Consider the following 24925-nt stretch of genomic DNA (forward strand, 5'->3'; position numbering starts at 1 on the left):
TGGGACCCACTTCTTGGCACACAAGCCACCTGATCACAAGTTATTGGGGCCCACTTCTTGGTAGACAAGCCACCTGATCACAAGTTATTGGGGCCCACTTCTTGGTAGACAAGCCATCTGATCACAAGTTATTGGGACCCACTTCTTGGCAGACAAGCCACCTGATCACAAGTTATTGGGACCCACTTCTTGATAGACAAGCCATCTGATCACAAGTTATTGGGACCCACTTCTTGGCACACAAGCCACCTGATCACAAGTTATTGGGGCCCACTTCTTGGTAGACAAGCCATCTGATCACAAGTTATTGGGACCCACTTCTTGGCAGACAAGCCACCTGATCACAAGTTATTGGGACCCACTTCTTGGCAGACAAGCCACCTGATCACAAGTTATTGGTACCCACTTCTTGGTAGACAAGCCACCTGATCACAAGTTTATTGGTACCCACTTCTTGGTAGACAAGCCACCTGATCACAAGTTATTGGTACCCACTTCTTGTCAGACAAGCCATCTGATCACAAGTTATTGGGACCCACTTCTTGGCAGACAAGCCACCTGATCACAAGTTATTGGTACCCACTTCTTGGTAGACAAGCCATCTGATCACAAGTTATTGGTACCCACTTCTTGGTAGACAAGCCATCTGATCACAAGTTATTGGGACCCACTTCTTGGCACACAAGCCACCTGATCACAAGTTATTGGGGCCCCCTTCTTGGTAGACAAGCCACCTTATCACAAGTTATTGGGACCCACTTCTTGGTAGACAAGCCATCTGATCACAAGTTATTGGGACCCACTTCTTGGCAGACAAGCCATCTGATCACAAGTTATTGGGACCCACTTCTTGGCAGACAAGCCACCTGATCACAAGTTATTGGTACCCACTTCTTGGCAGACAAGCCACCTGATCACAAGTTATTGGTACCCACTTCTTGGTAGACAAGCCACCTGATCACAAGTTATTGGTACCCACTTCTTGGCAGACAAGCCATCTGATCACAAGTTATTGGGACCCACTTCTTGGCAGACAAGCCACCTGATCACAAGTTATTGGTACCCACTTCTTGGTAGACAAGCCATCTGATCACAAGTTATTGGTACCCACTTCTTGGTAGACAAGCCATCTGATCACAAGTTATTGGGACCCACTTCTTGGCACACAAGCCACCTGATCACAAGTTATTGGGGCCCACTTCTTGGTAGACAAGCCACCTTATCACAAGTTATTGGGACCCACTTCTTGGTAGACAAGCCATCTGATCACAAGTTATTGGGACCCACTTCTTGGTAGACAAGCCACCTTATCACAAGTTATTGGGACCCACTTCTTGGTAGACAAGCCATCTGATCACAAGTTATTGGGACCCACTTCTTGGCAGACAAGCCATCTGATCACAAGTTATTGGGACCCACTTCTTGGCAGACAAGCCACCTGATCACAAGTTATTGGTACCCACTTCTTGGTAGACAAGCCATCTGATCACAAGTTATTGGGACCCACTTCTTGGCAGACAAGCCATCTGATCACAAGTTATTGGGACCCACTTCTTGGCAGACAAGCCATCTGATCACAAGTTATTGGGACCCACTTCTTGGCAGACAAGCCATCTGATCACAAGTTATTGGGACCCACTTCTTGGCAGACAAGCCACCTGATCACAAGTTATTGGGACCCACTTCTTGGCAGACAAGCCACCTGATCACAAGTTATTGGGACCCACTTCTTGGCAGACAAGCCACCTGATCACAAGTTATTGGGACCCACTTCTTGGCAGACAAGCCACCTGATCACAAGTTATTGGGACCCACTTCTTGGCAGACAAGCCACCTGATTACAAGTTATTGGGACCCACTTCTTGGTAGACAAGCCACCTGATCACAAGTTATTGGTACCCACTTCTTGGTAGACAAGCCACCTGATCACAAGTTATTGGTACCCACTTCTTGGTAGACAAGCCATCTGATCACAAGTTATTGGGACCCACTTCTTGGTAGACAAGCCATCTGATCACAAGTTATTGGGACCCACTTCTTGGTAGACAAGCCACCTGATCACAAGTTGTTGGGACCCAATTTATCAGCTGTAATCTGAAGAGGGACCTGGCAGCAAGTGTTTAATTTCTCTGCAGCACTCCCGCAGGAGAAATTAAGTATTACATGGTACCAGATCCTCTCTTTTTTTTTCAGACCATGGCATACTCCTTTTGCCTTAGGTCCTGCACTAGACATATAATGATGTATCAGGTTTGCCTGTAGTGAACCCCTAAGAGAAGAAAAAAGTCTTGGAACTCTAGACCTGGGTCTTAAGTATCCAAACCCTCAATAGGATGAACACTTGTTAAGTTGGATCATCAGGACCTTTGTCCTTTGAGCAATATTCTTCTGAGTATACAAATTTTTGGGGGCCCGTGTGGACCTAGGTGGGTTCAAATTATATGTTATTCCATTGTGCTCCTTCCTCTGCTATACATTTCCTACAAAATCCTGCTTGTCCTTCAACATGGGTGTATATATATATTTCCTCCTACATATGTAAAGTCTCTTTTTTTCCATCCCTTTGTATGTTTGCGGTTTTTGGACAAGTTCACCTTAGTTATTTTTGCAGTGTGGTTAGAACCCATGGGCCAATAAAAATGACCTACAGAAAACAGCATGTAATCCCCGAGTCGGGCCGTTCTGCAGGTTTTCGTGAATTGTGCTCGGCCTGCGTGCGTCATAAAATTATTAGTTAGACTATTTGATTTTGGTTCTCCTGGAAGCGATCGTATAAAAGAAACCACGGCGCCCCGTACTGCACGCTCCTTTTAATGGACTCCATAAATAAGCACCGTCCCGCTGAATCTATCATTAACCCACGTAGAATCGTAAATAAGGTCCTTTTAGGTTTTAGGCTAGAAACAAGTTCCTGAAATTTGACGTTTTTACCCTTTTCAGATTCCGTCAGTACTTTACATTGACCATCAACTACTGCTGGTTGAAAGATATGGCCACCAGGCTTTCCCCTTGGATAGTTGATTCCTTAGGGATCATGGAGCAAAATTTACAATAGGGCCCTTCTTTGGGTTGGCTCATACCATCACATAATCATATTTGTGGTCAAAAGTGCCAAATTCTCCTTCCCCTCCTGGGCCCTGTACACGCTGCATTGAGGTCCCGAGAGTGTGCCTAAGACGTGCAAGCGCACACTGGCCCTCCTCTTAAAGGGCTCGCGTGCCATTTCCCAGAAACGCCTCTCAACTTATGACTATGAAGCACTGTGTATTTAAGGCACCCTCCCATTAGGGGAGGTACCTGTGCAACAGGAGAAGGACTTGGGTATTCTCATTACAAATAAGCTGAGCAGCAGCACTCAATGTCAAGCAGCAGCTGCTAAAGCAAACAAGATTTTAGGGTGTATAAAAAGAGAGATTAGATCCCGTGATCCCAACGTATTGTTACCCCTCTATAAATCACTTGTAAGGCCACATCTGGAATACGGGATCCAGTTTTGGGCTCCACATTTTAAAAAGGACATTCAGAAGTTAGAGTCAGTTCAAAGGCGGGCAACTAGACTATTACAAGGAATGGAAGGCCTCCCATATGATGACAGGTTGAAAAAGTTAGATATGTTTAGCTTAGAAAAAAGACGTCTCAGAGGAGATCTCATTTATATGTATAAATACATGTGTGGTCAATATAAAGGACTGGCACATGACTTATTCCTTCCAAAGACAGTACTAAGGACTAGGGGGCACTCACTGCGAGTGGAAGAAAAGCGATTCCGAAACCTAAATAGGAAAGGGTTCTTTACAGTTAGAGCGGTCAGACTGTGGAATGCCCTACCACAAGAGGTAGTAATGGCAGATACTATAACAGCTTTTAAAAAAGGGCTGGATGATTTCCTCAGTACACAAAACATTGTTGGTTATAAATGACTTAGTGACTAAATGTAGAACTGGTGGAGGAAGGTTGAACTAGATGGACCTAGGTCTTTTTTCAACCTAAGTAACTATGTAACTATATGTAGTCAGTCAGTCTGCTACCTAGCTAGTTGTCAAGTCCTGAGCTCCTGTCCTGTTATCCCTGTGTCCGTTTCCAGTACCAGCCTTCCCATACCTGTCCGTTCCCAGCTGACCAGTCTCCCTGCCTGTGCCCATCCATACCTGAGTCCGTCACCTATTCTGGGGGTCAGCTGCCACAGTCCCGGTCACTGCCCTGGGAGTGGTACCTGGCGGCTGCCTTGTGGTGGGCGCTTATTTAAGCTCCTCCCACTAAGGGGTAAGCCTGTTGTCTAGTAGGTCCACTAATCCCGCTTGCTGCCTCTACACCAGCCAAAAGCGTTACACTAAGTGATGCTTTGCAGAGGAGAAAATTGCTCCACCATGTTGTGTTTTTATATATTGAAGACATTGGACAACTCATAAACAGGTGATAAATGTTTCATGTAGGTCCTTCCTTAGACCTTTGGATGGTTCAAAGATGTCAGTGTATGGAACACTCTTACTGGGTACAAGCACCATCTGTATGGGATCATTACATGCAATGAGATCTTCAGACAATTAAATCTCATAGATACAGCCTTTGCAGCTGATATGGTGTTCATGAAGATGGTCCTAGCTCAGGTTGGCTCAAAAACCTATTTCTCATTGATGAGTTTAGGTTGGCTCAAAACAGTCCAAGTTTGCTCAACACTTATTTTTCACGGATAAGTTCAGATTGTCTCAGCATCTCTTTCTCATGGATGAGCTCAAGTTGGATTAAGATCCCTTTTTCATGGACAAGCGCATGGGTCAACATACCCCTTCCTCTGGACAAGCTCAAGTTGGTTTGACATCCTTTTCTCATGGATGACCTCCAGTTGGCTCGACACCTCTTTCACATTGATGAGCTCAGGTTGGCTCAACACCCTTTTCTCATGGATGAGTTCTGCTTAGCTAGACACTCCATTCTCATTAATGAGCTCATTTTGGCTACACACCCCTCTTTCATGAGCTTGAATTACCTAGACATCCCTTTTTCATGGACGAGCTCAGGTTGGCTCAATGCTCCTTTCTTAAGGATGAGCTTAGGTTGGCTCAACACTCGCCTATCATTGATGAGCTTAAGTTGCCTCAACACTCGCCTATCATTGATGAGCTTAAGTTGGCTCAACACTCGCCTATCATTGATGAGCTTAAGTTGGCTCAACACTCGTCTATCATTGATGAGCTTAAGTTGGCTCAACACTCGCCTATCATTGATGAGCTTAAGTTGCCTCAACACTCGCCTATCATTGATGAGCTTAAGTTGGCTCAACACTCGTCTATCATTGATGAGCTTAAGTTGGATCAACACCACTTTCTCAAAAATAAGCTCAAGTTAGCTCTTATGAGCTCAAGTTGTCTTAACACCCCTCCATCATGGATGAGCTCAGATTGGTTTGCTACCCCGTTCTAAAATATGAGCTAAGGATGGCTCAATAACTTACTCTCATTACTGAGCTCAGGTTGGCTCAACACCCCTTTCTCAAGGATGAGCTCTGGATGGCTTGACAACCCTTCTCATGGATGGGTTCACGTTGGCTAGAAGCCCCTATCTCATGCATTACCTCAAATTAGCTTGACTCTCCTTTCTCGATTACGAGCTCAACACATCTTTCTCATGGATGAGCTCAGATTGGCTCAATAATCCCCTTTCTCATAGACAACCTGAGGTTAGCTCAACACCCCATTCCCAAGAAGGATACGCAAGTACAACAACATTATCAAAATGGCCAAGAAAGCCAAAGATTGAAGTTCTTCTGTCCTTTACAACACAGAAGCTCATCAGCTTGGCGTGAACCAGCACTACTCTTGAGGCCCCATCACAGGTTTTTCTAAGGGGAAATAACCATTGCTGATAGAATATCATCTCTCGAGAAGGCGCCTTCTGATGTCTCATAAGCGATAGTTGGCCCTCGGGGATGTCAGGGCTTTTAGGCAGCATATGGTTATTGTCTGCGGCTGCTTGGCATACGTATTACCGGGCATTTCTGCATCTCCGTGTGTACGTCTCATGTTTTATTGAAGAAATGACAAACAGTCTCACATTCTTACGCGGGACACCTATGCCATGCATTCCACCAGGAACATAACTTGCTATTTAAACGTTCAGCCTAATAATGTCCTGTCTAGACTGTCTTGCTGCACAGAAGCCTCTTTGTAACATGGGGAAAGAATTAGCCCAGCTATTATGTGAGGTACAGTAAGTGGCGGTAAACTAAAGACTTTCCCTCCAAGATAATGGATTCATTTTTTTCGTGTGTGGTTTCGTTTAGTCGCCTCTTTATTTCTAACCTCTTTAACGAGAAATAAATGCATTTATTTAAACAATTCGACTTTAACAAAATTAAATTCTGGGTCGCAAAATCGACATCTCGACTCATCTATTTTCGATTACAATATTTAAAGACAATTACCTATTAGAACACAATGGCATTCAATGACTTTGGCGCCACTTCCAACTGCCGTGTCAAACTGCAATATTTGTACTAGACTACATCTCTGTCACTATTTATCCCACTTTTGTGGTACAATTATGTGCAATTTGTCACCCACCCACTTTCGAAAGTATTGGCGGAGCTGGCCATGACTGTCGTAAAAACTCCAAAAATGTTTTTCGCAATTGCAAATTGAGCATAGATTTTGCAAAATTTCATGCAACCATGTTAGTAATATTTTGTTGCAAATCACAATTTAACATACTCTCTAGTGGTGGTTTAACTGTCTGTACAGAATATATAGGGGGCTTGTCAGAGTGGTCTCCCTGCTGTTTTGACACTAGGGACAGCCTTAGGACTGGAGCCCCCATCTCCAGCTAGTCTCCTCATTTAAATGAGGTTTCCTTTACTTTGGCGTCTTATGACTTAATTTCAGTTTTGTTGCAGGGCAGGTCACTTGTTGTTGCTTTGGGCCCACGGCCATTTAGGTTAAATACTGGAGCTTTCCCAGCAGTTCTCGCTGCTGTTAGAATCCATGTCTACTTTGGCCATCGTGGTGGAAGGAACTGCTGAGGTTTTGTCCTGTGCCAATCCACCTGCTACTTTAGAGTCTATCTTCTACGGTAACGTTTGGTGTTTTGTATCCTTCTGTTTATTCCCCCATCTGTCATTCCTTTCCCTCCATCTTTATTAGTTGAGTAGCGAGTCTAGTGTACTCATTGGCCTACTCACTAGAAAGAATCCATTTCTACTTTGGCCACCCTGGTGGAAGGAACTGCTGAGGTTTTGTCCTGTGCCAATCCACCTGCTACTTTAGAGTTTATCTTCTACGGTAACGTTTGGTGTTTTGTATCCTTCTGTTTATTCCCCCCGTCTGTGATTCCTTTCCCTCCGTCTTTATTAGTTGAGTGGCAAGTCTAGTGTACTCATTGGCGTACTCACTAGAAAGAATCCATTTCTACTTTGGCCACCCTGGTGGAAGGAACTGCTGAGGTTTTGTCCTGTGCTCATCTACCTGTTACTTTAGAGTCCGTCTTCTATGGTGAAGTTTGGTGTTTTGTATCCTTCTGTTTATTCCCCCTGTTTGTCATTCCTTTCCCTCGATCTTTATTAGTTGAGTGGCGAGTCTCTTTGGCTTACTCACTAGAAAGAATCAATTTCTACTTTGGCCAACCTGGTGGAAGGAACTGCTGAGGTTTTGTCCTGTGCCCATCTACCTGATACTTTAGAGTACATTTTCTACGGTGAAGTTTGGTGTTTTGTATCCTTCTGTTTACTCCTCATCTGTGTTTCCTCTCCCTCTGTGTTTATTAGTTTAGTAGCGCATCTAGTGTACTTGTCGGCCTACTCATTAGACAGGGTGAGTTTAGGGCCAGTTGAGGGACCCAGGTATCCTGCTTGCTGACAGGTTGAAAGAACCTGTATAGGGATGCTAGGGAGCTCAGGAGTCAGCTTGAGGTGAGTTCAGGAGGTGCTCCCTCACCCTCTCCCTAGCGGCAGGGACTTCCATTGTATCATGAGCCTGGTGTTTCCCCCTTTTTGTGGTGCTGTTTGGTAGTGCGTCAGACGCCCGTTGGTCTGATCGCGTGGGTCACGCGTTATATATGGACATAGTCTACTCTGTACAGGACAAGGCTCTAATTAATTACCAATAAATATTATTTAACAGCCCAAAAAACATGGCTCTTCAAGGACAAAAGATTGAAAAAAATAAGTTTTTGACCTATATGAGATATAACTTTTCACATTGGTTCATGCATTCCAGTTCTAAACCATCTCCCTAACATGAAGACCACAGAACTCAGCTTCCTAGAGTAGAGAAGACCTGGCACAGTCTGATGTCCTGATCACTCAGACGAAAATGACCACCTCCATGTTGGGTAAGGTAAGACAATATAATCCACATGTACACAAATTTATAGAATTATAGAAGGTTTAGAAAAACTCTAAGAGATTCTCGAAGTCACCTACCTCCCTTTCTGGGTCCTATTTGTAGAAGGGGCCGATGCGTTGGTCAACTGAGTCTCAGCTGAAGTGTTAATGCTCAACTCCAAGAAGGTGACGTTCCAGTCATAAGCAGCCGTCTCCTCGTTTTCCTCATAATCAGCATAGAGATTGTCCAGGTTGGGCTCCACAGAGTTGAGAGGTTCTCCAATGCTTCTGTTAAGGTGATGGACAGTCTCCCTGGAGCCAGTGGCTTTGTTGTAAAACTTCTTGGCAATGGCGTTGGCAGGGAGGAACTCTTTGGAGTTATATCTATGTGACGAGTCCTGCTCTCCAGTGTCTGAGACATAAGTAGTCTTGTTCGTGCTCTGATCTACGTGAAGAGGAGAATAGATTTGTTCTGTAGAAACCCTTCAACGCATACAACCAAAAACCAAAAAATAGCATTTTTACCTTTAATTACTTTGCATTTTGCCCTCTTCTCGCAGTCCATGGCTTCTCGTCCTTCATACACTTCATTTGTGTTCCGCTCATTGACCGGGCTTCCGTTCTCCCTTGAATTTTGTCTCCCAAAGGTCGGAGTTTCCCCTTTTGTTTTTCCCTTCTGAACATTAGTGCTGAGACTTCGGTTCTGAGATGTAAAATCCTCTTCAAGCTGTTTGCTTTCTTCACTCTCAGAGTCTGGGAAGGGGTAATAGATTGGCTGAGTGACCCGAGAGTTTGGTCTTCTGAGCAGGGTGTATTGGAACGTGATTGAAGGGTTTTTTCCATTTTGGTTCCATACCTGTAAAGAGAATTAATACTTAGATGGCCCAATAGGATCTGACTTCGATTATCTTCCAACCATTCGACTGGCAGCAAAAACACAACGTATCTCCAAGACTAACCATGATGTTCAAGGCTTGGCTGGTTGGTCCTTGAGCCACAATGTACTCAATTCCGGTCTCATACACATCCATCGGTCTTCGGTATTTAAAAATAGTGCCGGCAATATTAAAATTTTTGGGGGTGTCAACTTTGAAGTTGCCATTGAAGTAGTAATATCCAGATTCATCTGCAACAGCTTGAAACAGAAAGTTTGAGGATCCAAAAAACATGAATTTTTGTAAATACCATATTTGCTTGATTATAATTGACACCATATCAGTGACGGTTACTGACCTAAGACATCGGCAGATTTCTTGCGCTCAACTATCTGGATATCCCTTGCGCCAACAGGAATATATGTTACTAGGGCGTAACCTAAGAGAAATAACAAGTTACGTAGGGTTTAAGGATTTGAAACCTCTCCAGTTGGGTCGTTCTGTGGAACATGCATCCCATGATGTGTCTGACCAATGTGACCTTGATGCAGTTACCTTCAACTTTTGCCCATCAAACTACAGTTCCTCTAGGGTTAGGGTTAAGGGTTAGGGTATCTCAATGACCACTGGAGAACAGATGTAGGTGTCATTGGAGAACTTTAATTGCCCAAGCCACCTTTTCTGGGTATATTTTGGCATCAGCCGTTACAGCCACATTGGACATTACAGCCATGTTGGACTTTTCGAGCAACTTAGTTCTCCATCCAAAGTGGTTGCCACATGAAATAAAAAACAGGATCATAGGTTTTCGTAAGTACAAAGTCTTAAGAAAACTCATTAAGTGAAAAATGGGAATAGAATTATGCACGTTCATAACTGTGAAGAACCCAGGTGAAATAAGACACCAAACCACTTGGTGTCGCCAGGCACACTAGTGGAGTGGATCTGCCAGGTTTGTACACTAGGTGTCATTAGACACACCTAGTGAGGGGCAGTCAAACAAGCTAGGGGTGAAAAGCCAGGAGATAACGTAAATGACAAAAGGAGGAAGCAGAGCCAGAGTCTGGGGACAAGCCGAGGTTGGTAAACAGAGAGGTCATGTAAGTACAAGGGAGCAAGCAGAGCTGGAGTCAGGGGACGAGCTGGGGTTGGTAAACAGAGAGGTCACGTAAGTACAAGGGAGCAAGCAGAGCCGGAGTCAAGGGACGAGCCGGAGTCAGTAAATAAAGAGGTTGTGTAAGTACAAGGGAGTGAGCAGAGCTGGAGTCAGGGGACGAGCCGGGGTCAGTAAATAGAGAGGTTGCGTAAGTACAAGGGAGTGAGCAGAGATGGAATCAGGGGACGAGCTGGGGTTGGAAAACAGAGAGGTCATGTAAGTACAAGGGAGCAAGCAGAGCCGGAGTCAGGGGACGAGCCGAGGTCAGGAAGTCAGGGAATCAAGTCAGTAGGTAAGGAGACGGGAGGGGAACAGCGGAACTAGGGGGAGTGACAAGATCAGGTCAAGCACTTACAGGAACCAGAGACATGCACTGCAAAACAGGAACTATCACTGGCGGCGTTCCGGGTGAAACAGCTCCCAGATAAAGTGGAGCAATCACCCGGAATGAGGCTCCAAAGAACAGACCCCTCCTACACTACACAGGACTGGAAGGGGAACCGGGGAAAAATATGAGGCCCAGCATAGGTTCTGCAGCAGAGCAGAGCACCACTGAGCAGAATCATGACAATAACCCTAAACCATTTACCAAGATGGGAAGCTCCCTTCCGGTAATTCCCAGTGATGTGGACACAGCTGCTCCCGTCTCCCTGGCAGACACCGCATTTATCCAGGGTGTGGGTGGAGAACAAGACCCCGTCACATCCAATTGGCTGGGGAGAGAGGAACAGTAAATATACTATGGACCAAGAAGCAAAAAGTGCATATGTTGAAAGCTTAAAAACATATTGGCCAATGGTCTATAAGAATGTGTCAACAAACCTCACATTTTCCAGACACGCAAACCCCTCGGTAGTCGCTGTATTTGCAGGACGTCCCATCGCGAGCCTGGACCATGAGTTGTCTCTGACCATCGACGGTGGTGCACTGCAGGTCACACGGTTTGCTGGAGATGTGCACGTAGTCATCTAGAACCCAACATCATTAGATAAGTCCAGACAAGATCAATACGACACCTTCACTTTACCAACTGGTAACGTAGCTAAAAGCCTAAGTATCGGGCACATAGAGAGTCTAAAAAAAGGTTCAGTGATCAGTCCCACCACATATGAACATTTATTCTCGCCCATAGGGGGCGGTATTATAGTTGTTACAGCGCTATTCTTCTTTTTGAGCCAATAATTGGTAAGCATGAAACAGTAGGTTTTCCTCAGGGGCGTCACTCAGCAAGCAAGCTCCGCCCACGAGTTCTACTTTGTACAACATCCTAAGGCCGGATTGGAGGAAAATGTTAAATTATTTTTTGGGGGAACAAAGATAACTATTATTAAAAGAACACCCCAGAAAAAAAATTGACAATTGTGTTTGTCAAACGGAGTTTTGCACAAACTTCGCTGACTGTCACGGCAGCATTGGCCTCTGTTCAGATTGCAGATTCTGAAACTGCGCTTGATGGTTTCTCTGGTGTCTGGGATCAACACAGGCAGATTCGGACATCGACCTGCCGTGTGCTGATTCATAGCCAGGCTAGGAAGAGTTAATCTCTGCTGGTCTGCTTGCTCCTTTAATCACATGTTATGGTGAGACCTATCACACCTGCTCTGCTCCTATTTATGCTGGTGGAATCCTTCCTCCCATGCCAGCTATAGCTTATTCAATATTAGTTTGTGAGGACTCTCTGGTTAAAGTTGTGCTTAGTTGTGTCTATTACTTGGTGCAGCTGTTGTTTTGTAGCTTCCTTCCTGCTCTTGTTTTCCTCCTGAATCTCTTATTATTTTTACATTTGTGTGCGTGCGGTGTAACAGTTTTATTTTTGGTATGTGAGCTTTGGTGTCCCAGACTTTCTGGTAAAAGTGTTGCTTTTTGCTTGGTGCGGTTGTGGAGTTTACCCTTGTTGTCTTGTTGCTTCCTTCCTGCTCTTGTTTTCCTCCTAATCTCTTATTGTCTTTACCTTTGTGTGTGCATGCTGAGTGACAGAGTTTTGGTTTCCCCTTGTCTGTCTTTATCTGTGGGTTTCATCTCACTCCTGTCCCATTACTCCATAGGGGGAAGTGAGATCAGATCACGACTGGTACTGTTGTTTTTTTAGCTTCCTTCCTGCTCTTATTTTCCTCCTAATCTCTTATTGTCTTCTACCTCTGTGTGTGTTCGTGCTGAGTGACAGAGTTTTGGTTTCCCCTTGTCTGTCTATTTCTGTGGGTTTCATCTCACTCCTGTCCCATTACTCCATGGGGGAAGGGAGATCAGATCACGACTGGTACTATTGTTTTGTAGCTTCCTTCCTGCTCTTATTTTCCTCCTAATCTATTATTGTCTTTACCAATGTGTGTGCATGCTGAGTGACACAGTTTTGCTTTCCCCTTGTCTGTCTATTTCTGTGGGTTTCATCTCACTCCTGTCCCATTACTCCATGGGGGTAGGGGAATCAGATCACGACTGGTACTGTTGTTTTTTAGCTTCCTTCCTGCTCTTATTTTCCTCCTAATCTCTTATTGTCTTCTACCTCTGTGTGTGTGCGTACTGAGTGACAGAGTTTTGGTTTGCCCTTGTCTGTCTATTTCTGTGGGTTTCATCTCACTCCTGTCCCATTAGCCCCTGGGGAGAGGGGGAAACAGATCAGAACTGATCAGGAGCAGGGCCAGGGAGGAGACTCAGACCTCTCCACCATCAGGAGTATCCCTGAGGTTAGGGCTAGCATAGGGCTTGAGGGACAGCTTAGGAGCCCCAGTTCGCTGCTAAGTCATCATGATAGTGTTATGCATAAAGACCAAAGAGGATGGCACGGTAAAATCAAAGAACACCAAGGAGAGATCCTTTGTGTCACGCTCCACCACTTTGGACCTTGCATCAGACACTACGCAGTGTATGACTTTTACCTTGAGGGTTCTTTTAAAACCACTAGACAGATCCAGCAAAGTCAACAAGTATTTCCTACTTTCAGCCCCACGTGCTTGAGTGTATGTACCGTCCTCACCACAGACATGTGTAAAGGCATTAAAAAACCATTCCAATACCGGGACTAGGATTTTACCATATGGAAATTTGCACTGTAATGAGGTCATAGCCATTGGTTTAACAGGGCCGAGATGTGTAACACTGACTATAAATGGCTTCTTCAGAGTTGCAGTATGTACTGAGGAGCCGGTCATTTTATGGCTTTCCTCTTGTAAATCACAGATGCAATGACACTCACCAGGATAGAGCGGTTTCCATTGATAGGTTTTTCCATTATACACGTGAGAATTGAAAGATGTGCACTGTTCTTCTCGGAAACTCCTGCTGTTACTCGGACATTCCTGCAATGAAACCCATACCGGAGAGCAACAGGTTTCGTCATTCTCTTAATCCAGTCTATATCATTGCTGGCACAATGTGAACATTACCATTTAATCTGCATAAACTGAATGTTTAACGTGAAAAGCAAAAAACAATAATTTTTTAACAGTGCCTCCCTTTTTATGGTACTACATTTACATTTTATTTAATCTGTAATTTTTATCTGGTGTAAATGTCCCCGTCCTCCTGAATCTGGCGCTGTTTTTCTTTTGTTTCTACTCCTCTGCATTCCTGAGATATAGCCCCTTATTCCCTGTGTATAAATTTAGTCTTTTTAGACAACAAGGCGTGTCCTCATAGAGTAGAGTTGAAGACAACACCCACTTGGCTGTGAAGCCTAGATTTGTATCCAGGGAAGAATAGGTCATATCTCAGGAACAGAGAGGCGTAGGAAGAAAAGAAAAACAGCGCCGGATTCTGGAGAACAGCGCCATTTACATCAGGTAAAAAAATGTTACATATTTCTTGTAACTGACATTTCCTGTTTACACCAGTTAAAAAAAAAATATATATACATATTTCCTTGCAAGTGACATTTCCTCTCCTGAATCCGGAACTGTTTTTCTTTTGTTTCTACTCCTCTGCATTCCTGAGATATAGCCCCTTATTCCCTGTGTATAAATTTAGTCTTTTTAGACAACAAGGCGTGTCCTCATAGAGTAGAGTTGAAGACAACACCCACTTGGCTATGAAGCCTAGATTTGTATATAGGGAAGAATAGGTCATATCTCAGGGACAGAGAGGGGTAGGAAGAAAAGAAAAACAGCGCCGGATTCTGGAGAACAGCGCCACTTACATCAGGTAAAAAAAAATATATATTTATATTTCTTGCAAGTGACATTTCCTCTCCTGAATCCGGCGCTGTTTTTCTTTTGTTTCTACTCCTCTGCATTCCTGAGATATAGCCCCTTATTCCCTGTGTATAAATATAGTCTTCTTAGACAACAAGGCGTGTCCTCATAGAGTAGAGTTGAAGACAACACCCACTTGGCTATGAAGCCTAGATTTGCATACAGGGAAGAATAGGTGATATCTCAGGAACAGAGAGGCGCAGGAACAAAAGAAAAACAGCGCCAAATTCAGGAGAACAGCGGCATTTACACCAGGTAAAAAAATATATATACATATTTCTTGCAAGTGACATTTCCTCTCCTGAATCCGGCGCTGTTTTTCTTTTGTTTCTACTCCTCTGCATTCCTGAGATATAGCCCGTTATTCCCAGTGTATAAATATAGTAATTTTAGACAACAAGGCGTGTCCTTATAGAGTAGAGTTAAAGACAACACCCACTTGGCTATGAAGCCTAGATTTGTATATAGGGAAGAATAGGTCATATATCAGGAACAGAGAGGGGTAGGAAGAAAAGAAAAACAGCGCCGAATTCAGGAGAACAGCGCCATTTACATCAGGTAAAAAAACCAAATATATATATATATTTATATTTCTTGCAAGTGACATTTCCTCTCCTGAATCCGGAACTGTTTTTCTTTTGTTTCTACTCCTCTGCATTCCTGAGATATAGCCCCTTATTCCCTGTGTATAAATATAGTCTTTTTAGACAACAAGGCGTGTCCTCATAGAGTAGAGTTGAAGACAACACCCACTTGGCTATGAAGCCTAAATTTGTATACAGGGAAGAATAGGTCATATCTCAGGAACAGAGAGGGATAGGAACAAAAGAAAAACAGCAACGGATTCAGGAAAACAGTGACATTTACATCAGGTGAAAAAAAAATTACATATTTCTAGCAAGTGACATTTAGCTGCAATACTAGACGCAGCCTGTAGATACGAGTGGCGCTGCACTCAACATCATTACTTGAGGAGTTGTTTAACTTCTTACCTGGACTTTACAGAGCTGATATCTTTTAGACGTCCCAGTGCAGTTCTTATTTCCGAGTGAACTTAGAGATTTCCGTCTGGAAATATAAAACTGTGATTTTACTCATTGTCATGTCTTATTGAAGAGCAGAAAATGGGAAGATGTTTTGAAGGGGATGATTCCTGTAAATAAGACAAGTCTAAGATTCTGGGTACCAAAGCAAAATCTATAACAGGGTCCCTACTTACCATGTGAGTTTTCTTATGTGTTAGAGGAGCCTTTAGGTTTCTTTTACATCCCCTGTGGCAACATCCCCAGAACATAATAATATGGCAACTGTTTTACTTCTTGTCAAGGGGTACATGGAGATAGGAAAGGGGCCCCTAACCTGGCCCTCAGACTTGCGAACCTTTGATGTCCCTTATCTCAGAGGTAGATTTGATGGTAACCAGGTCCGAGCCCCGAGCGTAGCCCTAAACCGTGTCCGAGCCCTGATCTTACTCCCTCTCTCATCCACTCTCGGGACTGGCTTGGAAACACAAAGACGAAAGCCCACAAAATGACACGGACAAGGGAGAACTGAACCTCGTACACACAGCACTCAACGCACTGGAGACAATATGTGTACTGGGGGGTAACGAAAAAGGGGAGGACGTAACGCACAACAAGGGAGCATTCACACCACTCAGAAGCCCAGCACAGATCACCATGAACAGGAGAAACATCAAGACCGGGATCGCTGAAGCTACCATCGGCACATACAGGAAGGAGGAGACAGCTGCACATGGCAATCAGCAACCTGAGCACTTAGGTCCTGCTCACCGGTCTGCAAGGATTGACTCCTGCAGAGCTGCAGACCAGTGAACCTGACTCAGCCGACGCCCGGCTCTGGCTGAGCAATGCAGAAGCCTCAGGTTACTTGCCAGACTCAGTAGTGTGAACAGAGTCTGATGCCACTGTGCCAGCAGGTGTGTGCAGAGTATGACACTTCATTACCTTTGTCTGAGGCAATGCCTTTCTTGAGACTTTACTCCTCCTCCACAGGTTCTAGTGCAAGCTGTCCATTTGGTCCACTCTCCCCACCAGAACGTTGTCACGTCTGTCCCATCTTCAAGGCTGTTAGAGGCCTGAGCAATGTCCTACATTGGGTCCAAAACACCAAAAATGAACACTTAGAGGGTTAGCGGGATAAATTGTGCCCTGAGCAGTAGGATTGATTGGCAATCGAGTAAAGGGGATGTCACTCCTATTCCATAGTGTGGAGGGGTCTCGGTGTCCATCCATATGGGCTAGAGGAGCTCCCTTCAGTAGAGACCACACAAGTTGAACATTCACCCATGACCTGTGTTTTGGCCACCATAATATTTTTGATAAAGTCCACCCACAACACTGATTTGCAGCGTTCTGTGTACACTGTATACTGACAGAAAGCTGCTAATGCATGGGGAGCCAGGTTACACAGGGCAGTTGACTTGGAGGCACCAGACACCTAGTCCTGTAGGGATAATCTCCTGACTTTATGGACAAAGCACACAGCTCAATAAGTGACATATCGCTGGATTCAGGCTCTCAGCCGCTACATCATGTTGCTCTCAGATTACATATCAAAAACCTGCTGATAGAATATCAATTGGCACATACATATTGAAAAAAATTCTCTGACTGGGTCCAGAAGATACACTCACTTGTGTGATAGAAAATGTGACATTTCCTATTAGAATAAGTAGAGGGATCCATGCTTTGCTCAGGCTTTGTCTGGTAATAAATAGGATGGGTTGCAGGTTCCTTTGAGTAGTGATCATTTCTAGAAGAAAAGAAAAAGAAGTGAAGATTATTACCAAGAAGTGATAATTATGTAGTTGACTCTGGATCTCATATCAAGGAAATCAGAAATAATACACAGCATGGACCCTGGCGTAAGGCTTGAGAAGATGATTAGAGCTTGGACCTAGTTGACCATATATATTCGTTCACCTTATCTTCTCCGTCCACAGTTGAAGAATATAACTACTAGGTTCTATTTTTTTTCTTTGGGGAACCACCTAGTATTATTTTCCCTTAATAGACTAGCCCTTTTCCGGTGGAACGGTGTCATCTCCTGCTGTCTTCAGGAGAACATCTAAACCTGTTCAAAAATCCTGGTGAATACTGTCCTAGATCCTGGCATAGGGTCTATGATGACAAATGAAGTGAGATCTTCTTCTCTATGATCCATAACATGAGTATTGGATGGACCGTGGAAGAAGAAGAACGTAGTGGAGCTCTACACATGTGTAATCATTTTGAGAGCCATTTCGAAGAGGTAAGCGTATAATTACGACTTTCTTCAATTAAGCGAGCATGACAATCGAGATCTACGCCCCACAGAAGACCTATCAAAAATGTACATTTTTGGTCCTCTTAAATTTTTGATTCACTTTTTAAAAATTGGTCTACGATGACAAGTGAGGTAGAATCATCTGCTCTATGATCCATATCATGAGTATTGGATGGACTACAGATGAACAAGAAGATGGTGGAACTATACATATGCAGTTTGAGAACCATTTCCAAAACTCCTGGTTAACACTGTTCCAGATTCCTGCATAAGGTCTATGATGACAAATGAGGTGAGATCTTCTTCTCTGTGATCTATAACATGAGTATTGGATGGACCACAGATGAAGAAGAAGAGGGTGGAACTCTACACATGCAGTTTGAGAACCATTTCCAAAACTCCTGGTTAACACTGTTCCAGATTCCTGCATAAGGTCTATGATGACAAATGAGGTGAGATCTTCTTCTCTATGATCCATAACATGAGTATTGGATGGACAGCGGAAGAAGAACGTAGTAGAGCTCTACACATGTGTAATCACTTTGAGAGCCATTTCGAAGAGGTAAGAGTATAATTACGACTTTCTTCAATTAAGCGAGCATGACAATCGAGATCTACGCCCCACAGAAGACCTATAAAAAATGTACATTTTTGGTCCTCTTAAATTTTTGAGTCACTTTTTAAAAATTGGTCTACGATGACAAGTGAGGTAGAATCATCTGCTCTATGATCCATACCATGAGTATTGGATGGACTACAGATGAACAAGAAGATGGTGGAACTCTACACATGCAGTTTGAGAACCATTTCCAAAACTCCTGGTTAACACTGTTCCAGATTCCTGCATAAGGTCTATGATGATAAATGAGGTGAGATCTTCTTCTCTATGATCCATAACATGAGTATTGGATGGACCACAGATGAAGAAGAAGAGGGAGGAACTCTACACATGCAGTTTGAGAACCATTTCCAAAACTCCTTTTAGCACAGTACTAGATCCCGGTATAGGGTCTTATGATGACAAATGAGGAGAGATCTTCTTCTTTATGATCCATAACATGAGTATTCAATGGACCACGGAATAAGAAGAAAATAGTGGAGCTCTACACATGTGCATTCAGTATGACTACTATTTAGAAGTGGGAAGAGTAATTACGACTTGCTTCAATTAAGTGAGCATGAGAATTGAGATCTAGGCGGACCTCTCAAAATTGCATGATAATCAAGATCTAGGCCCCACCAGAAGAGCTACCAAAAATTAACATTTTTGGACCTCTCAAATTTTTGAGTCACCTCTATAATTGGTCTACAATGACAAGTGAGGTGAGATCTTCTTCTCTACGATACATAACATGAGTATTGGATGGACCATGGGACAAGAAGAACGTAGTGGAGCTCTACCCATGTGCAATCAGTTTGAGAGCCATTTCGAAAAGGTAAGAGTTATTACGACTTCCGTCAATTAAGCGAGCATGAGAATCGAGGTCTAGACCCCACCAGAAGACCTACCAAGAAATGTACATTTTTGAACCTCTAAAATTTTTGAATCACCTCTATAATTGGTCTACGATGACAAGTGAAGTGAAATCTTCTGCTGTACAATCCATAACATGAATATTGTATGGACCATGGAACAAGAAGAAGGTAGTGGAGCTCCACACGTGCAGATTTAGAGCCATTTTGAAATAAGAGTAGTTACTTCCTTCAATTAAGCAAGCATGAGAATCGAGCTGTAGGCCCCACCAGAAGATCTACCAAAAATTTACATTTTTGGACCTTTCAGATTTTTGAATCACCTAATTGGTCTACGATGACAAGTGAGGGGAATTCTTTTGCTCTATGATCCATGACATGAGTATTGAATGGACCAAGGAACGAGAAGAACATGATGGAGCTCTACACATGTGCAATCAGTTTGAGAACCATTTTTGGAGAGGTATGAGTAATTATGAGGTGAGATCTTCTCTAACCATAACATGAGTGTTGGATGGACCACAGATCAAGAAGAAGACGGTGGAACTCTACACCTGCAGTTTGAAAACCATTTCAAAGAGGTGAAAGTGATTATGATTTCCTTCAATTAATTGAGCATAAGAATCAAGATCTAGGCCCCACCAGAAGACCTACCAAAAATTAACATTTTTGGACCTCTCAAATTTTTGAGTCACCTCTATAATTGGTCTACGATGACAAATGAGGTGAGATAGTCTCTACGATACATGACATAAGTATTGGATGGACCACGGAACAAGAAGAAGGTAGTGGAGCTCTACATATTTGCGATCATTTTGAGAACCATTTTGAAGAGGTAAGAGTAATTACAACTTCCTTTGATTAATTGAGCACGAGAATCAAGATCTAGGCCCCACCAGAAAAATTTACTTTTTGGACCTCTCAAATTTTTAAGTCTCCTCTATAATTGATTTTTTCATTTAAATTTTATTAAATTATTTTGTTTGTTTGTTTGTTTTTTACTTTCGAATAAAAAAAAAGTCTAAAAGAAAAAAATTTAAGGACTAGCGAACTTCAAGAAAAGATCGAGGCCAGATGTGCAAAAATCTGTTCCTTTGGCATAGAACACCCAGCTGAGGTAAAAAGCCCTGGGGTCACTTTTTCATCTCCGGCCATTGCGTGTTTGACTAGGAAACAAATCCTACTATTACATGGAGGAGCTGAGCCCAGCCTTAACACAGACTCCATTCAGTCAGGAGTTGGTGTCGTGGGACAAGAACTTCCGTACATCGGCTCTCAAAACAAGCAAACAAACATGTGCGCCTGAGGATCATCTCACGGTGTGAAGCGTTGTCTCCACCCATGGTCATCAGAACAAATGGTCATTCTTCAAGCTTTTATGTCACGAGGGGGGGGGATGGGTTTATCTCTGTCTGGATGTGGTTTGGAATATTTTTGGGAGTCCTATCCTAAATATGGGTGGCTCTTAAAATATGGAAATGTGGAATATTACAAGTTAGATCTTTCAAGAGCCATCAGGGGTGGGGAAGATTTCTAAATAGGGTCACCGGTCACTCGTAGAGCTTCATACCAGCCGGAGGAAGTTGCGGCTGATTCTATGAGCCCCTTTTATATTACTATACGCCTTAATATGGCCTACAGATAGGGGCAGGGGCAGACTTACCATTAGCGCTACCTCTACAGCCACAAAGGGGCCATCTTCTCCACCCCCCGGAGAGGGGTTACTGTCACGCTCATCTCTTGGTGAGGTTAGTGACAGGCTCAGAGCCTCTTTTATCATCAGAGGCCTTACACATTAGAGATATGTTATGTCATTAACTCCGCTTAGGTGATTTCTCTGATCACCACTTCCGGCCTTGATATAAACCCTCTGCTCTCTCAGATGGCTGGTTATTTTGTCAGAAATGACAGGAAAAAGGGGTAACCAGAACAGAGCTCCTGCAATAGCCCTCAGACTAAGTATACCCTAGGCTATCGCAAAGGGAGATAATTGAGTCCTGCACCACTGCACATTACCTGCAGTAACGTCTGCGGTATCGCCTGTGCCCGAGTCCGGGTGGAGAGCCTGGAAAGTCCAACAATCCAGGAGCGGGGTGCTCGTCATAGAACAAAATCCATGGATAAAGGTGAGAATAAAGGATGACCGCACTCTGTCCGCTGTGAAGGACCCGTGGAAGCCCAATTTGTGGGCGAAACGGTCGTCGTCCAGTCTTGAGGAGCCAGCTCACAGTGTGCCTCCGGCTTTCTACTATGCACGTGTTTGAATAAAAGAAAATCCTTCACAGCGGACAGAGTGCGGTCATCCTTTATTCTCACCTATACCCTAGGCTATCCCTCAACCCAGAGGTACGCTTAAAGGTAGCGAGGTCTGGGTCCCCAACATCTTCTTGACTTCTGTCCTTTCCCCTTCTCCCGGGTGGTGGGTTGTGGAAGTGAGTCTTACCATCAGGATCAAGGACAAGAGATAGGGAGACGTTGGGGACACAGACCTCACTAACTTTAAACGTAGGTAGTGAGGTCTGTACCCCCAAAGTCTCCTTGACTTCTGTCCTTGCCCCTTCTCCCGGGTGGTGGGTTGTGGAGGGGGTTCTTACCATCAGGGTCAAGGACAGGAGATAGGGATATGTTGGGGGCCCAGACCTCACTACCTTTAAATGTAGGTAGTGAAGTCTGGGCCCCCAAAGTATCCTTGACTTCTGTCCTTGCCCCTTCTCCCGGGTGGTGGGTTGTGGAGAGGAGTTTTACCATCAGGGTCAAGGACAGGAGATAGGGAGACATTGGGGGCCCAAACCTCACTAACTTTAAACGTAGGTAGTGAGGTTTGGTCCCCCCGAAGTCTCCTTGACTTCTGTCCTTGCCCCTTCTCCCGGGTGGTGGGTTGTGGAGGGGGTTCTTACCATCAGGGTCAAGGACAGGAGATAGGAAGACGTTGGGGAGCCCAGACCTCACTACTTTTAAATGTAGGTAGTGAGGTCTGGGCCCCCAAAGTCTCTTTGACTGCTGTTCTTGCCCCTTCTCCTGAGTGGTAGGTTGTGGAGGGGAGTCTTACCATCAGGGTTAAGGACAGGAGATAGGGAGACATTGGGGGCCCAGACCTCACTACCTTTAAGCGTATCTCTGGGTTGAGGGATAGCCTAAGGTACACTTAGTTTGAGAGCTAGCGCAGGGGCTCTCTTCTTTGTAGGTTGTATCTGACATTGCAGTTAAATTACATTGAAGAGAATGTGTCTCAGCTGCAGTACCACCCACTACCTGTGAACAGGTGTGGCGCTGTTTTGGGAAAAAAGCAGCCATGTTGTTCTATTTTTTTTTTTTTTGCCAACATAGACTCCCCTTGTTCCACTACCCTAAACATTTAGTCTTCAGTCAGCATTAAAATACTTTGCCCCTTTATTCTGCTTTTTTTCTTTCCCCTAAGTGATTGTTTGAGAAGCACACTAATTCATTGATGAACTTCAGCCCAGAGGTTTTGGCCGGTTCCTCGGCGGACAGGTGTCTCAGTGTCTTCCCACACTTGCTTTTCATTAGGTCTTCCAGACATATCTGGGACCCGGCCAAGAAACACTGCTTAGTGCGACGTCTAACATGAACTTTCAAGGAGGAAAGAGCGAAGATGGAACAGCCACAATTTAAGGAGCTGGCTGCAACCTCCGGCGGAGGAACAGTATACACTCGGATTAACTAGCGGGGATGGAACCCATAAAAGAACAACCATCGAACGCTGCTAACAATACATTGTTGTGGGGCCGCTAAGTGGGATCCTTCAGACAATTTATTAAGTGTGAAGCCAAGAATCTTGGAAGGGCTGAAGTCTCTGCTCCTATATTATTCTAGGGGAGCGCCGTCCAATATTCTGCCTCTTGGAGCGCACCGCTCAATGCGAAACATGCTAGATCCTACTAAAAAATGATCTTCTAGGGTGGTCCTATATAGGACGAATCCAGACGAAAAAGCCTAAGGGGGTCACATCCTAACTTCATAAAATCATCACTGACCATCTGAGCTAGAAATCCAAATTTTCAAAAAATTAGGGGGTCATTGAAATAAATTGAGGGGAGGTCGGGATTTGTTAAGGACCCTCCTATGACATAGAACATCTATTTCTATGAAAGACTCGCGACATCCATGCTTTATGGAAACGGGCCACTGATTTTGAAGGAAAGGGTGTAATACCGCACTTCGCCTCTGGAGGAGCTGTAGGGAAATTGAACACTTCATACTTTACCGCTGATCACTGGAGATCTCTGGATCAGAGCAATTTTTGCTAAATATATAAGGAACTCTTGGGAATTTTTTTTTTAAGGTTGACAACCCTTTAAAAAATAAAGTTCTCCAATTTTTATTAATTTTTTATAAACTCTCTTAAAGGGGTTGATCGTATGAAAAAAGCTATCAAAAGGGTATATGATCTGAGCCTTAGAAATATCATTCCAAAATTGAGAGGACATCTTTCCTATAACTTTATCCTTCTTCTCTAAATACGGAACAGAGTCGTAGTGCACGTGTCCACCTGGCCCTCCATTCATTCCCTATGGGACTGCTGAGCGCTGGTGTTTGGCTTTTTCCGTCGGGTCCATATGAAGTTGATCAGTAGATGTCCTAGTGGCCAGACCCCACCTGTCCAAAGGGAGTGTAATCAATGGGGATCCGGCCACTAGGACCTGTACCGATCAACTTCATATGGAGCTGACGGAAAAAGCCGAACCCAAGCATAGGGAATGAATGGAGGGCCATTCGGGCATGTGCGCTACGGCTCTATTCTGTACTTAGAGAAGAAGGATAAGGTTATAGGGAAGATGTCCGTTCAATTTTGGAATAATATTTCTAAGGATCAGATCTGTTTGTCTTGTTTTTCTAGATTTAAAGAGGACCCACCGCCAGGATTTTCATATATAAACTAAAACCGGTACTATACTGGCACTATCAGGCTGATTCTATACATACCTTTGGTTGTGAGATCGGATGTATACTTTCTGAAATATAGGCAAGTAAAGTCTGTGAAATGCACTGTTATTTGATTGACAGCAGCTACAGAATATTTAATAGGTGGGTTGGGTTTTGCTAGCTATTCCCGCCCTTGTCTGCCTGTCTGTCCTTTGAGGGGAGGAAGGAAGGACGGGGGAAGGAAGGACAGGGTGGAGGAAGGACAGGCAGGCAGACAGGGGTGGAAATAACTAGCAAAACTGGACCCACCTATTAGATACTCTGTAGCTACTGTCAATCAAATAACAGTGTAATTCACAAACTTTACTTGTCTATATTTCAGAAAGTATACATCCGATCTCACAACTAAAGGTATGTATAGAATCCGCATGATAGCGCCAGTATAGCACCGGCTTTAGTTTATATATGAAAATCCTGGTGGTTGGACCTCTTTAAATCACTCAGTCACTTCAGGTCTGACTTCTCTAATCCCTGAAGAGTAAAAAGCAGCTGCTTCATTTCCTCAACAGCAGCCTCTGCTGGCGACTCAAAGTATTGCTATCAAATTAATTGGTTTATTAAGAAGGATTCACTCTCATAGAGGGGGGGCTCCTTCAGTGGAATCTCTCTACATCATGTAGTGAAGGTTCATATGACTTTTTGGATAATCCCTTTAAATATATTAAATTCATCCTGTTAAAGCGGTTGC

At 43.9% G+C, this 24925-nt stretch overlaps 1 protein-coding gene across 1 annotated transcript in view; it reads right to left on the minus strand.

Moving 5' to 3' along the window:
• ADAMTSL2 (ADAMTS like 2) overlaps window positions 1-24925 on the minus strand; it is a 76506-nt gene that overhangs the window by 48234 nt on the left and 3347 nt on the right. Inside the window, exons 2-11 of the mRNA XM_075323006.1 lie at window positions 17189-17307; window positions 16500-16642; window positions 15525-15600; window positions 13539-13641; window positions 11168-11313; window positions 10935-11058; window positions 9548-9628; window positions 9274-9449; window positions 8840-9170; window positions 8414-8759 (exon numbers count right to left, since the gene is read on the minus strand). Coding sequence (XP_075179121.1) covers window positions 8414-8759; window positions 8840-9170; window positions 9274-9449; window positions 9548-9628; window positions 10935-11058; window positions 11168-11313; window positions 13539-13641; window positions 15525-15600; window positions 16500-16642; window positions 17189-17305 — 1643 coding nt within the window. The 5' untranslated portion in view covers window positions 17306-17307. The remainder of the gene's footprint in view (window positions 1-8413; window positions 8760-8839; window positions 9171-9273; window positions 9450-9547; window positions 9629-10934; window positions 11059-11167; window positions 11314-13538; window positions 13642-15524; window positions 15601-16499; window positions 16643-17188; window positions 17308-24925) is intronic.

Source organism: Anomaloglossus baeobatrachus, chromosome 9 (genome assembly GCF_048569485.1).
Source record: "Anomaloglossus baeobatrachus isolate aAnoBae1 chromosome 9, aAnoBae1.hap1, whole genome shotgun sequence".
Classification (NCBI taxonomy): domain Eukaryota; kingdom Metazoa; phylum Chordata; class Amphibia; order Anura; family Aromobatidae; genus Anomaloglossus; species Anomaloglossus baeobatrachus.